General features: G+C 65.7%; 1 protein-coding gene across 11 annotated transcripts; it reads left to right on the top strand.

The window, feature by feature from the left end:
• The first annotated feature begins 268 nt into the window (after positions 1–268).
• On the top strand, positions 269–13,079 carry EGFL7 (EGF like domain multiple 7). 11 transcript variants are annotated; one of them, XR_012506612.1, is made up of 11 exons: positions 269–467; positions 5,094–5,184; positions 8,490–8,576; positions 8,802–8,921; positions 9,183–9,299; positions 10,306–10,421; positions 10,584–10,727; positions 10,843–11,007; positions 11,234–11,439; positions 11,665–11,729; positions 12,349–12,420. XR_012506612.1 is itself a non-coding variant. In XM_045517372.2 (10 exons), exons 1-9 carry the CDS (start codon positions 3,401–3,403, stop codon positions 11,680–11,682), a joined length of 1,059 nt encoding a protein of 352 aa, XP_045373328.2. In that variant the 5' UTR covers positions 3,386–3,400; the 3' UTR covers positions 11,683–11,729; positions 12,349–12,487. The 11 variants fall into 11 exon arrangements, 4 of the variants coding, with proteins under 4 accessions (XP_045373328.2, XP_074218659.1, XP_010954240.2 ...); XR_012506607.1 differs by lacking the exon at positions 269–467 and adding an exon at positions 3,386–3,601; XR_012506608.1 differs by lacking the exon at positions 269–467 and adding an exon at positions 3,386–3,601 and having other exon boundaries at positions 10,632–10,727.
• Positions 13,080–13,528: the final 449 nt, after the last annotated feature.

A 13,528-nucleotide genomic window follows, 5' to 3' on the forward strand; every position in this document is an offset into this window, starting at 1 on the left:
TCTCATTTTCTTTGGGACCTGGCCCTACTCTGTAGACAGACAGCTCACTGGACCCAGGGTCCCCGAGCTCCCTCCCCGCCCCACTGGGGACAGGACCCTGGGCCAGGCACACGCAGCCCTTGGTGAAGGTCCAGTCACGTCTGGTGTGAATCTGGCTGACAGAGCCATCCTGTCCCCGAGGCCAGCAGGCCACTCGGGGGGATAAACAGGAAGCCCCATCTCTCCCCTGCTCTGTGCTCTGGCCTCTCCCTCCTGCAGCCTGGCTCACACGGCACACCCGGTGCCCTCCGCCTCTAGCCGCCTCCGATGCCCATGCTGGCCCCTGCGGGGGGCTGGGTCTACTCGCTCCCAGGGCTGCAGAGGCCAAAAGCCCGGTGGTGAGGGCTCCCAGGAGGGTCCCAGGAGGACCAGGAGGCCCTGGCCAAGCCCCGCCACACCCCACCGTCTGACCCACACGCTCCGAGGAGGTAAGTCCGCATTACTCACTTCCAATCAGGTCAGGACGCTCACAGGCAGGTTGGGAGACCTCTCGCCCTACCGGCCGCTGGGCAGATGGGGAAACTGAGGCCCACTGTGAGTACAGCCTCCAGCAACAGGAAGCAAAGCTGAGGCCCGAACACCAGCTCTCCAACCCCAGCTGTGGCCTCTGCCTCAGACCCCACACCTGAATCTGGCGAAGTCTCAGGCCCGGGCTCAGAGCCTCCCAGGTGTGGACAGTCCGGACTGCCTGGAGTTAGCTGACCAGTCTCACCAGGTGGTCACCTCTGTGCTAGGCCGGGGACGGGGATGGGAGGCAGGGGTCCAGAGTGGGCAGGCCTTCCTCGGGGGATGCAAGCCTGGGTCCGAGGCACCACAGCTCCTTCCCAAACTGACCCCTGCTGAGGCGGTCTGCTTGATGATCCCAGACAGACGCTGTGGGGGCAGGCGGCCTCTTTGGAGGGTGGAGGTGGTCCTGGCCCCCTAGGTAGAGCCCCCTCCAGCCTGGAACACAGAGTGGGCCCCATCCACCCCAGCACCTGGGGAGGGGGGCCCATAGGGCAGAAATCACCCCTCACCCCTCTGCAGGCTCCCAGAACCCTCTCGGAGTCAGAGAGGGTGTCAGATGGTACCCATCTCTGCCCTCTGCCCACACCTGGCCCACCCTCCTGTACAGCCCCTCCTGTCCCTGAACTGCCCTCAGTCAGGGCAGGACCCTGGCCCACCTCCCATGTCTGCCTCTGAGGCTCTGGGACCCGAGAGTGGAGGACACAGTGGGGTTTTAGGTGACAGGCCAGGGCCAGGCTGGTACAGGGGGGCCCTGAGCCAAAGCCTCCTTTCTGGCGCTGGTTCTGGTCTCGGCCCAGGAGGGGCTGCAGTGGGACAGAGTTTTCTTGGAGGGCGTCACGGAGCAGTGGGGGACCACAGAACCAGTGGGCAGCAGAGTGGGGAGCAAACTGAGGTGTAGAGGACCCAGGACTCTGCTCTCCCCACACCTGTAACTCCACCATTCAACCCACCTCTATGTTCTGGGCATCTTTCCAGAAATTTCCCTAACATGCCCATGCTTTAGAGGGAGGGGTGACCCATTAAACCTTTCACAAATTTGGCAAATTAGCTACTCCCAACCTCAGCCCTTCCCTGGCAGGGACAGTTCCGCCCCCTGGGGTGGGGGGACAGGAATAATTGGGGGGTTCACTGAGAAAAGAAAGAGAAGGGGGGCTGCTTCCACCTGATCCATCTCAGCTCTACGCTGCTCCCCACTCACTGGGGGTGAGTTTCTTTCCTTTCTGGGCTTCAGTCTCCCCATCCTTACACATAAGGGGTGGGACCCAGCCAGCCCTGATGTCTGCAGTTTCTTCCACCCAGGGGCACAGAGCAGATCCCTGGGCCTACGGTCTGGGTGATGTGGGCACAGGGGGCACCCTGGGTTGGGGGCAGAGCCCCACTCAGGCCCTACACTCTTGGTGAGTACCCTCAGCAGGACATGCAGCCCTCTGGGCAGAGGGCTCCTCAGATGGGAGAGCGAGTGGGGAGAGTGGGCCACGGCAGGCTGGCGGTGAAGAGATGGGCCAATGGGGGACTCCGCCTGCAAGCTCCAGCCTCAGCGCAGGGGACATTGAGTCCTGGAGAGAGAAGACCCTGGGCCTGACCATAGCCCTGTGCCTGCAGCAGACCTTCCTGTGGGGGTGGGGAGGGCAGCAGCCCTCCTGACCGCTGAGACCTGCCAGCAAGGGCGGGCGAGACGTCCCTCCAGCTCACAGCATCCCAGTGGGGAATTTCCCAAGCTGCTCCAACCTCCTGCTTGGCCGAGGCATCCAGCTGGGTGGGGCCAGAAGGAGGGAGGGCTGAGCGGAGGTGCTCAAGGCCAGAGAAGTGAGGGTGTCCTGGCTGTGGGTAGGTGGGGGCTGACCCCGGAGCAGGGCTCCTACCCGAGGATAGCGGGGTTCGGCCTGGCCTTGCTCACTCAGAGCCCTCAGCTGACAGTGTGATCCACGTGTGTCCTCAGGAGCTGCCCAGCTCCCCTCAGGCTCCCACCTGACCCAACACAGCAACTGGTGCTCGGCCTGGGGCTATCACCTAAATGAGGAGACTGAGGGTCATACCTGGGGACTGGACCACCCTGAGCATCTGAGGAAGCACCCCCTTTGGCCACCCAGAGGCTCCTGTGTTCCTCTCCTCCGCCTCCACCCCTCCACCAGCCCGCTAGAGGCCAAGGGAGGAAAGTGGGCCAGGGAACACACTGCCATCCCCTGGCGTGGACCCCTGGAAGAGGAGCTGGGGGCTTCTGCCTCGGCTTGGACCCCACGCCCAGAAGCAGGGGGCTCACTCCCCATTCCTAGAGAAGGCCTGAGTCTCTGAGCTGATGTCTGCCCCTAGCTGTCACCCCCCACCACAGCCACTCTGGGCCCCAGGGACCCATAGAGCAGGTTGTTCTTGGAACACCCAGCCTCTTTCCCCATCCCCAGGTCTCTTCTGGCTGCTCCCATCCCCGGACTGGGAGTCCCTCCAGACTTCCATGCCAGGACACATGTCTGAGGGTGCAGGTGTGGGCGCTGGGGTTCACAGAACAAACAGGCCCTTCTGTGGGGTCACACTAATGTGGTCCCACCAGCCTGGTGGACCCACGGCACCGGGAAGGCCCTGGGTCCCAGCCACGTCCTCCATCACACAGAGACCAGCGGGGTCCCAGGTTCACTAGCTGGGCTGCGGCCAGGCCCGAGCATGGTTTTTGGCTGCTTCAGGATTAAACTCTGAGGTCCCTGGGGACAGCTCCCCCACCCCTCTGCCAGGCCCCTCCCTCGGCGGCCCCCCACTCGCCCCCAGCCTCCTGTTTGTTCACTGACAGATCCCCGTTATCAGCGGAGAACACACACAGGAAGTCCGGCCGGGAAGGGCCCATCCCAATCCCGATTTACACGGGATGGAGCATAAAAAGCCGCCCTTCCTCGCTCCGGGAGGAGCCTCCCTGCCCCGAGTCAGCTGTCCCCATGGCCAAGGCAGAGGCTCCAGTGGACAGGCCGGGCCAGCGGCGGCGGGAGGTGCCTCGAGGGGTAGGGTCCACTCCCCGCCCGAGGAGGCGGCAGTGGTGGCCATGGCCAAGCCCGGGCCAGGGCAGCGTCAGGTATGGCGGGGGCGGTCTCGGAGCGGCGGGGAGCGGGCTGGCTGCGGGGCCTGCGGGCCGAGCAATGTGGGCCCTCACTCCGCTCGTGGGCGCCATCCCGCCGTCCTCCCTATTGGCGCCATCCCCACCGCACAGGGGACATTCAGACCCCTTGGCCGAGGGCTTCCCCTGGACTCCAGCCTGGCCTGCCGGATCCCAGTACTTAGGCTGGGCGGCCCGGCGGTGGCTGTGAGCTCTGGAAGGAGGAGCCGGTGCCGCTGCCGCGCTGCCCCTCGACCCCATTCCGTGCCTGCTCCACTTTCCCGGGGAAGCCCCTGGGGTTGGCAGCAAGGCCCATCTCAGCTCGCTCTTCTTTTCTGGGACCTCGGTGTCCCAAGGGCATCCCCCAAGGGTGGGCAAACACCCCTGAGGGGGTCAGGGAGGGGCACCCACGGGATGAGTTGCGCAAGTCGGGGGCGCTGAGCAGGGTACCAGGAGGAGCCCCACCTTCTGCAAGGTTGGCTGGGGGGGGGGCCAGGCAGAGGGACAGCTTGGTGGGGTGCACTCTGTTGGTCTACCTTGCACCCTAGGGGTGCTCCTGTTCTCCCTCAGTCCCTGCCTCCCCCCAGAGGAGCCCAAGTCCCAGAGCTGGAGCAAAGCCTTCCGGGCCCTTGCCCCTCTGGTCCTCTCATGTCCACCCCAGCAGTCTGTGTGAGGAACACACCTTTCCCAGATGAGAAAGCAGAAGAGGCCTCTGCCCCCGGTTAGCAGAGTGAGGACCAGCCGACCCAGCGCCCCGGGCTGCCCCTGTCTGCAAGGGCTGGAGGTCAAAGGGTCAAATGACCAGCTTCAGGGCCTGAACGGGGGCAGGAGACAGGACAGAGAAGCTCTCCTTCTAGTACCCCTGGGCCCAGCTCTTAACTCTTTACTGCCTGGGGCTGGGTGGGGGCTGCCTGCTTGGGCTGGGGGGTCAAGAGACCCCACAGTGGCAGGGATCCCTTCCATTCACGATTTATAGGCATCCCAGCCACAGCTGCCCCAGCCGCCCTCAGAACTTCCAGGGGTTTCCAGAGCCCCCTGGTCCAGGAAGGGGCCCCTGTCCAGCCACCTGGTCCCCTCCCTTCCTTCAGCTCCTTTGCCCCAAAGTAGGCCTGAGCCAGATGCCCCACAGCAGCTGGCTCTGCCCAGAGGCCCCGCCTTCCCATGAACCTTCAGGACGCTCACTTCGCAGCCCAGGCTTTGTAGAGGGGCTGTCCACTTCATTCACAGCAGCCTTTCCACCCCCGGTCTCAGGACCCCCGGGGCAGGAGACAACCGACTCACCCAGGCTGAGGGTGTGGGCAGCCCTGAGAGGCCCATTCAGCTTTGGCCATCACAGGGGCGAAAGTCTGTAGGCCAAGTGCAGGCCTGAGGTCCCACAGCCGCATCAGGCTGGCCCTGTCCCCTTTCTCAGCCCCTGGACGGCAAAGTGTCAAAGATGTGCACTAATCCACACTACGTCTCTGACTTGCAGACCTTGGCACAGGGGAGGCACAGGCAGCCCCCACCGCTCAGAAGAGCAGCTGCCACCAGCGTCCGGGGCATGAGGGAGCCTCGTCCTCCAGGTGAGTGCCATAGAAAGCCCCCCATGCTCCGGGCAGCAGCAGGGGGCCTGGCCCAGCGTGGGCACATTTTACGTGCACTTAGGTGATGAGGGCCCGGCTCCTTCGCGGCAAAAGCTACCTAAGGGGGCAGGCCCAGGGCTTCACGCACAGTGACAGCTGTAATAATCATGGTGCAGAAACGACAGAGTTCTCGGGGAGGGCATGTCTGCACCTGGCTCCAGCTGTGCTGGCCACTGGCTCTGGCCACTCTGCCACCTGAAGCTGCTTTAGACCACGTTGCAAATATGGAAAAGGAACCCCCTGGAGGAAAGGAGTAGAGACTGGCCCGGGAGCCCCCAGTGGTGACCATGCAGTTGGGAAACTCCCTGGGGGCCTCAGGCACACTGGGGGTGGTCCCAACTGTCCTGAACAAAGAGGGTGCCAGGTGGGAGCCCCACAGGCCTCCTAAACTGGCATGTTGGTTGGGAGGGAGGCTCAGTGTCACAACTCAGACCCAGCCCGGCTCTGCCCAGGCTCCCCGTGTGATCTTCGGAAGTGGGAAGTGCCGTGTCTCTGTGCCTGGGGTCATGATGTCCACCCAGCTTGCGGCTGCAAGGCAGTGAGTGGGTGGCTCTAGCCAGCCCCCGGTGCCTAGCGAGCTGGCCACCCACTTGCGGGCTCAGCCTGGGGTGGGGGTAGGGGGTTGAGAGCTAGCTACTCCCGGCCAGGACAGTGCGGGCTCCCCACGCAGCCCCAGGGCACCTGGCTGCGGTCTCAGTCCTGTGTCCCCGGGAGCGGGCTGGGAGGGGCGGCAGTGCTCGGGGGCGGGCTGTGCGTCAGGAGCCCCAGGTTCTAGCTGACTCACTGCCCGGCCCGGGGGCCGCCGTCCGCCGCGTGGCCTCAGTTTCCCAACCTGCGCAATGGGGGCGGGCAGCCGGCGGATCGGAGCCCACCGGGCGGGGGCGGGCCGGAGGCGGGCCGGCCGGGGCGGGGCCGGGGCGGCCGGCCGGGCGGGGCTGGGGCCCCTCAGCGCGGTGGCGGCGGCGGCGCGTGCGCGCCCCGGATCGGGCGGTGAGTGCGGAGGGAGCCGGGCGCCTGGCCGGGGGCACGGGGATCGCTGAGAGCGGGGGTCCGCTCGCCGTTCGGGCTAGGGGTGGGAAGGGGGTCGGGGACCTTGCCGCACGCGGATTTGGGGGGCGACGCACAGCGACCGCGGGGAGCCCAGAGGTGAGCGGTCCGGGAGCGCCGGGTTCTGCCGCGCGGGCACCCGACCCCCAGCCCAGCCCCGGACCCCGCTGCTGGTTCCGGAGAATGGGCCCAGCGGCCTTGGAGAAGGGCGCCCCCTGCTGGTGACGGGTGACCCGGGCCGGGCCGCGTGGGGGGTGTGGGGGGGGGGCGCTGCAGTCCCTCATCCCTCTATCTGGGCCGCGCGGCTCCCTCAGAGCCAGACTCAGAGCCTCACAGGCCCTAGATCTCGCAGCCCAGGCCAGCAGTGCCCTGCGGTGGCTGGGGGAGGTGTCACTTCACCCTCACTCCCACTCCCCACGGAGCCAGCCGTGCAGAGGGAAGGGCAGGCGTGGGGCGGGCGGTGGAGAGGGCTCATCCCCAAGGAGTCAGTCCTGTAGTCTCATCCTGCATCTCTGCCCTCGCCCCCCCCCCCCACCCCCGGCCCATGGGTCCTGACGTCCAGAGCACCTCTCCTGGTGGAAGAGGGGAACCTAGGGCTGTCGCCTGCGGTGGAGTCAGGCCTCTCCCTCTGCGGACTCAGTCTCCCCAGGCAGGGATGCAGCCCAGGCCAGGTGGGAGGGAAGGTGGTGGGCAGGGCTCATGCAGACATTCAGAAGGGTCAGGACATTATTGCTGATCACTACGGAGGCACCTTGGCCAACAGCCCCAGCAGGGCTGTAGCACCAGAGGGAAATGAGATTATGCCAGCCCAGCACAGGCTGGGCAGCGCCATCAGCTTCCTCTGGCCTAGGGGAAAAGCATGACTTTCAAAAATCCTCTCCTTTTTAAAAACACGATTCCCTTTCTAAACAGCTTTCAGTAAGTAGGGGAGGTGCTGGGGTGGATATTTGTGGGGGGCCAGTACATTCGCACGAGCCTCCCCCAAGGTGCCCAGTGTGGGTGAGCACAGGGTCTGTGGAACCCTAGGGGTCCCCGCCCCGCCCCGCAAGCCCGCCAGCCGACCTCTGCCGTCCCAGGGCCCACTCTCCGGCCACCTGTCTCCACCATTTCAGTTCTTGCCTGGACCGCCTAACAGTGTGCTCCCCACAGACTTCACCTTCCAAGCCAGCTGGCTCTGACTGGAAGGTCATTCCCCTGCCCCACTGAGAAGCACCCCTGCCACTCTCAAACCAAGCCCAACACCTCAGCTGCCCACTGCAGCCTCTGCCTGCTTGGCCATCCAGCCCCCCCCCCCTCGGGATGCAGGAAGGACCCTTGTACCCCTGCCTTCCCGCCCCGCCCAGGGCTATGGGATGCAGTGGTCAAGGGGCATGGACGGAACTCCCCGCTGAATCCCTGAGTGGACTGGGCGGACCATACCCTGACTCTGCTCCGCCTACCCACAACACACACACAGTTCACCTCCTTCCTGTGCCCCTTCCTGCTGGGGGCCCATGTGGGTCGAACCTGGCCCCTTGGAGACCTTGGGTGGGGCACCCAGAGCATAGGGTCACCAGCGCCCCAGACCCTTGGCGGCCTATGGGGACAGAGGCCTTGCCGCCCCGGACTGTGCAGACGGCCCCGCTCCGGTCCCCTTGGCTCATTGCAGACCATTAACTCCAGGCTGGGGTTTCTCACATTCCCAGGAATCCTTCTCTCGGCCTCCCTGGCTCCCATCCACAGCCAGGGTGCGGACAGCAGTCAGCTCCACTGGCCTGTGGGGGCGCTGCTCCAGTCTGCCCACCAGACGGGCAGCTGGGGGGGCCGCTGTCTTGGGAGCCCTGGAGGTGGTCTGCACTACAGCTTCAGTCCGCAGCATAGGAGGAACCCCCTCCTGAGTGCAGGCGCCTGCCCCACTCTGAGGAGGACCATAATGGAGTCTGCACCCCCAGCGCCTGCACCCCCGACGGGCTCTCATGGCACCGCAGCTGGCTACCCGCCTGGCAGATGAGGTCACTGAAGGCCATGAGGGCCAAGCCAGCTGGGATGGTTCCAGCTCTGCCACTAACACCCACTTGCAGGCTGAGATTGGGAAAAGCCCTGCCCTCCTGTGAAACGGAGGGCACTAAACTGAGTCGGGGAGGGAGAACTGGTCCAGATGCTCCCCCTGGGCCCCCACCTTCCCGAGTGAACTTTCCTGAGTTTCTGATGCCTTCTAGGTTGGCATCCGCCAATCCCAACAGGGTCCAAGTGCCTCTCTCCCCCAGCAAGGGTGCCAGATGCTGTGGCCCTTCTGTGGTCCTCGGGTAGGCTATATGTGGCTAGCGAGGGGCTGTCCTTGCTTGTCCAGATGGACTGGGGGTGGGACGAGCTGGCCTCCACCCCCTGCAGACTCTCCCGCTGCAATGGGAGGTCCCAACAAAGCAGCTGAGCTGGGGAGGTGTCATGGAGCCAAGGGGACAGCCTGCAGCGGGGACACGGGCTGGAGGGCGGCCTGCAGAGGGATGACAAGGTCGTGCTTTGTGCTCCAGGCCACCCTGAGGAGCAGCCAGAAACACGGAAACACAGGCCATGTGGGGCTCCCGGGAGCTGCTTCTGCTGTGGCTCCTGGTGCTGGCAGCTGGTGGCACCGAGCACCTCTACCGGCCTGGGTGAGCCTGGGCTCGGGCCTCTGAGTGCCAGGGTAGGGGTGGGGGGTGCACAGCCAGGAGCCCTCAGCCCCTCCCCAGGGCAGCCCCTAGTGTTTGGGGCGGGGAGCCATGGTTCTTCCTTGTGGCTCCTGCTGAGAGTCCTTCCCAGGGTGACATCAGGAAACCCCTTCCACACATTCCTGGCTCCCTTGGGTTCTGGGACTGGGAGGGTCCCTGTCCTGGGAGCCCCCACTGACTTTCTGGCCCCTGTCACCCCTGTAGCCGCAGGGTGTGTGTTGTCAGGGTTCCCAGGGGCCCCGTGTCCGAGTCCTTCGTGCAACGCGTGTACCAGCCCTTCCTCACCACCTGCGATGGGTACCGAGCTTGCAGCACCTACCGGTGAGTGCCGCCCGCCGCGGGGCCCTGTCCACGGCCACACGTGAGCCCTGGGAGGGCGGTGCACCCCGAAGGGAAAGGGTGCCCAGGGCGGTGGAAGGACTTGCCGAGGCCACTGCGAGGGGATGGCAGAGACTGACGGGGGTTTACCCGGGCAGTGCTGGACTTGGGGTGCTGCCGTCGTAGCCTCAGACAGCACCCCTCTTTCTGCTACTCCGAGGGCGCCCAGCGCGTCTGCTCCCCCACCCTCATGTTAGAGGGGCCGGCCACCCTGTCTGCTCCCCTCCGCTGCCCAGGCGCTCACCCCCGCCCCGCAGCGTTGCTGGCTGCCAGATCTCACCCACTTGGTTCCCTGAAACCTGCCTCGCCCTGGCCCTGCCCCCGGGGCTCCAGTGGCCCCCCTCTGCCCAGGATAGCCCCTGACAGTGGCAGACAGAGATCCCACCCCCTCCAAAACCCAGGACATCCCAGTCTGCGCCAGTGTGAGGGGCGTGTGTCTCTGCTCCGCTCTGTGTGTCTTAAAAAGCTTTTATTTTCTGTAAGGTTCTTACAGACCTCCCTGGTGGGAGGTGGCGGGGGAGACAGTGTGGCCAGCTTCTTCCTGTTGGGGTCTAGGTCCCCGCCCCTAGAATTGGAAGCTGTCCTCGAGATGCCACCTCTGCTCCATGCTGGGCACAGCTGGGCCTCCTGCCGAGCCTTGGGTCCCTGTCAACACCGCAGCGTGGGACAGGGAGATGGCTTGTGCAGTGACCCTGAGGTGCCCCCCATGAGGGAGAGGACTTCTGGGGGCACGTCTGAGTGACCTTGTCCCTGCTGAGGGAGGTGGTTCACGTGGCTTCTGGACGGTACGGGGACTGAGCCAGCTGGGAAGGCCGGCGGACAGGGAGGGCAGGGGGTACCTCACTCAGCATGTTTGGGGAAACCCTGGCCTGGGCTCAGGAGACCTGGTGGCACCCACAGAGGCCACCCCACGAGGATCAGGTCCCTCTGAGCTGCCCCCATCCCACAGGACCGTCTACAGGACCGCCTACCGCCGCAGCCCTGGGCCGGCCCCCGCCCGCCCTCGCTATGCCTGCTGCCCCGGCTGGAAGAGGGCCAGCGGACTGCCTGGACCCTGTGGCGCAGGTGAGGGCCCCGGAGCACCGAGCGTTAGTTAAAATAGAGCCCAGCTAGGCAGCGGTCTGTCCCACCCACCGGACCCTGGGCAAAACGCCTGCCGCTTTTCTCTCAAAACCTGAGGGGAGCATCTCCTGCACAACACCGCTCCCCGGGCTGCCACCCCTGCAGGGCCCTGCGGACCCTTCTGAGTTCTTGGTGGGTTTCCCCCACCCACAGCAATATGCCAGCCGCCATGCCAGAACGGAGGGCGCTGTATCCAGCCTGGCCGCTGCCACTGCCCTTCAGGTTGGCAGGGAGACACCTGCCAGACAGGTGAGGCTGGGTCCCGCATCCCCCAAGGGGGAGGGTCCTTGGGGCGACTCCCTGCGTGTCCTGGTAGCCCACTAACAGCTGGGCGCCACCCCTGCCTGACATCCCTTTCCCGCAGACGTGGATGAATGCAGCACCAGAGGGGGTGGCTGTCCCCAGCGCTGTGTCAACACCGCAGGCAGTTACTGGTGCCAGTGTCGGGAGGGGCACAGCCCTTCTATGGACGGGGCACTCCGCCTGCCGGACAGAGGGACGCCTAGGCCGGCCCCAAACCCCACGACAGGTAAACTCCCCACTCCCCCCACCCTACCTGCTGCTGCACCCGAGGGGTGGGCAGGGAGGGCCGGGGGCTGCTGGGTGTGGTGGGGGCGTCGGAGGGCGACCGGCCCTGGGCCGTGGGCCAGCCCCCACCCTGGGCTCCTCCCCAGAGGAAGGATGGCTGGTGGGTTCTCATGGGCACAGCGGGGAGGGCCTCGACTCAGCCAAGACTGGAAGAAGGTCCCTACCAGGGTCCCATCCGTGGCCCGGGCAGCCTGGAGAGACAGCACCTCTGCTGGCGACGGGACATTATTACTTTTGGTACGCGCTGTGACACTTCAAACTCGTACCGTGAGTAATAATGCGCCGTCGGCAGCCCAGCGCCAAGAGCGCGGCGCGGGCCTCAGCTCGGACCACCTTCAGCTCGGCGGGGGCCCCAGCGCTGAGCGGCGGGCAGGTGTGGCTACGTCATCCCAGGGTGCCCTGAAGGGGCCACCAGGGCCCGGAGTGCGGGGAGGGGCGCCCACGACAGCGACAGCGGGGCTGGAATCCGTCTCCAGGGCTGTGCCCCACCCCTGGAGCAGAGGACGGGAGGCCCCCCACTGGGACACGAGGCCAGCCTGCGGTGGGGTGCAGGGCGGGGGGGGCCAGGCCTCCCTGACTCACTCCCGGATCTCCGCAGGAGTGGACAGTGAGGTGAAGGAGGAAGTGCAGAGGCTCCGGTCAAGGGTGGACGTGCTAGAGCAGGTGAGGCCTGGGCTGGGTACCCAGGGGAACCTCAGCTGGGAACCTCCTGTTTTGCCTTGCGATGTGAATCCGACCCTCGGGGTGATGGTGGGGTTCAGCAGGGGTGCCCTGTGGGGAGGCTTCCTGGATACTGACAGCCCAGGATGCCCTTGGCTGGGGAGGGGCAGCGGATGATGACTGGGACCCCCAGAACAGGAGGGGCCAAGCACGGCCCCACCCCCTCAGGCCACACAGAGAGCCTGAACCTAGGCCCAGCCCACTCTGTCCCTGCAGGGGCAGAGTGACCCTGTGGCCTTTCCACAGGGCCTTTGGCCTGAGACCCCTCAGAAGCTCCCTCGCCTCTCTTAGCTCCTCTGACCGGGATCCCAGGCCTCAGGGACCACTGGCCTGGCTGGCCTGTGCGATGTCCATCTGTGCCCACCCACCTCCGGGCTCTCCCGGTGCAGAAGCTCCCTCTAGTGGACTTCCAGGGCCCTGCAGCTAGAACTGGGTTGGGGATTGGCTGAGCCCTTGCTGGCCACAGCAGTTTTCCTTAAATCCTTGTGGAACAGAGAGGGTGAGAAGCTGGCCCAGGGTCACACAGGCCCTTCCCCAGCTGAGCCCTCTGTCTGACCCACAGAAGCTGCAGCTTGTGCTGGCCCCACTGCACAGCCTGGCCTCTCGGGCCCTGGAGCACGGGCTCCCTGACCCCGGCAGCCTCCTGGCCCACTCCCTCCAGCAGCTGGACCGCATCGACTCTCTAAGTGAGCAGATCTCCTTCCTGGAGGAGCAGCTGGGTTCCTGTGAGTGCCGTGGTCCCCGTCGCCTCCCCATCCTGGGAGTTCCCTGGTTGCCTAGGACCCCCGAGGCTGGAGTGGGTCCCTGCCCAGAGAGGCCAGAGGGTAGGGTAGGGTGGGAGTGGGGAGATCTGGCTGGGCTGGAAAGTGGTGGGAGCAGTGACCTCTGACCTCACGCTCCCCATGCACCCTTAGGTTCCTGCAAGAAGGAGCTATGACGGGCCTGGCCCAGGCCGCCAGCTCTGGCCACCAAGAGCCCCAGGCTTTGTCCTGGCCCTGCCCTGCCCTAGGCCCTGTCCCCTACCCCTCACCTCTTCTTGCCGAGGAGGCCCCCGCGGCTCCCACGTGGGGCAGGGTGGAGTGAGGGGTCTTCCTGTGTGAATCCAGCCCCAGCCCGGACAGCCCTCCAGCCTTGAGAGCACAGCCCAGCCAGACCCCTGCAGCCCTGGCCGGCTCTTGGGGCCTGGTGGGCCCCTGGCTGAGGGGAGGTACGAGGGCTCCCTGCCCAGAGCCTCGGGCCCAGTGCTGCTCACTGGGTAGCCCTGATCTTTGTTAGAATAAAATGAGACTTGAACTGCTGTGTCCATGGATTGTGGGGGCCTTCTGAGGCTGACGGGCCTCCCCCAGGCCCACCACCACCTGGTGGGAGAGAGGAGGGTGGCCTCGGGGCAGGGAGGAAGCCTCCAGCCCCCTGGGCCCTCTTAGGTGGGGTCTTGGTGCTCTCTCTCCAAAAGGGGCTAAAGCAGGTGGTTTCAGTGACCGTGACACTGGCCACAGAGACACCTTTCTTCCGGTGCCGCCTACCGCCGCCCCAAGCCAGTAGCCACAAAGCAAATCTCCAGCCTCCTATCCGAGTGTCTCCCAGCTCGCCGGGCATGCTTGTGACTCCCATGGAAGAAAGTATCATAGGGTGACCGCGGGCGCAGCCCCTGGAAGGGGAGCCCGCCAAGGGGGGGCGGGTCGGGGGCTCCCACACTGTGCCCTGGGGAGGGGAGGGGAGGGCAGCTTGCAGACTCCCACGCG

The sequence above is a fragment of the Camelus bactrianus genome, chromosome 4 (assembly GCF_048773025.1).
Source record: "Camelus bactrianus isolate YW-2024 breed Bactrian camel chromosome 4, ASM4877302v1, whole genome shotgun sequence".
Taxonomy (NCBI): domain Eukaryota; kingdom Metazoa; phylum Chordata; class Mammalia; order Artiodactyla; family Camelidae; genus Camelus; species Camelus bactrianus.

Bases quoted from the DNA above. Each gene is read 5' to 3' on its own strand.
- EGFL7 (XM_074362558.1), top strand. From the start codon at position 3,401: ATGGAGCATAAAAAGCCGCCCTTCCTCGCTCCGGGAGGAGCCTCCCTG. The intron at 8,922-9,182 runs GTGAGCCTGGGC...TCACCCCTGTAG, and splicing joins GAGCACCTCTACCGGCCTGG to CCGCAGGGTGTGTGTTGTCA. The intron at 9,300-10,305 runs GTGAGTGCCGCC...CCCATCCCACAG, and splicing joins CGAGCTTGCAGCACCTACCG to GACCGTCTACAGGACCGCCT.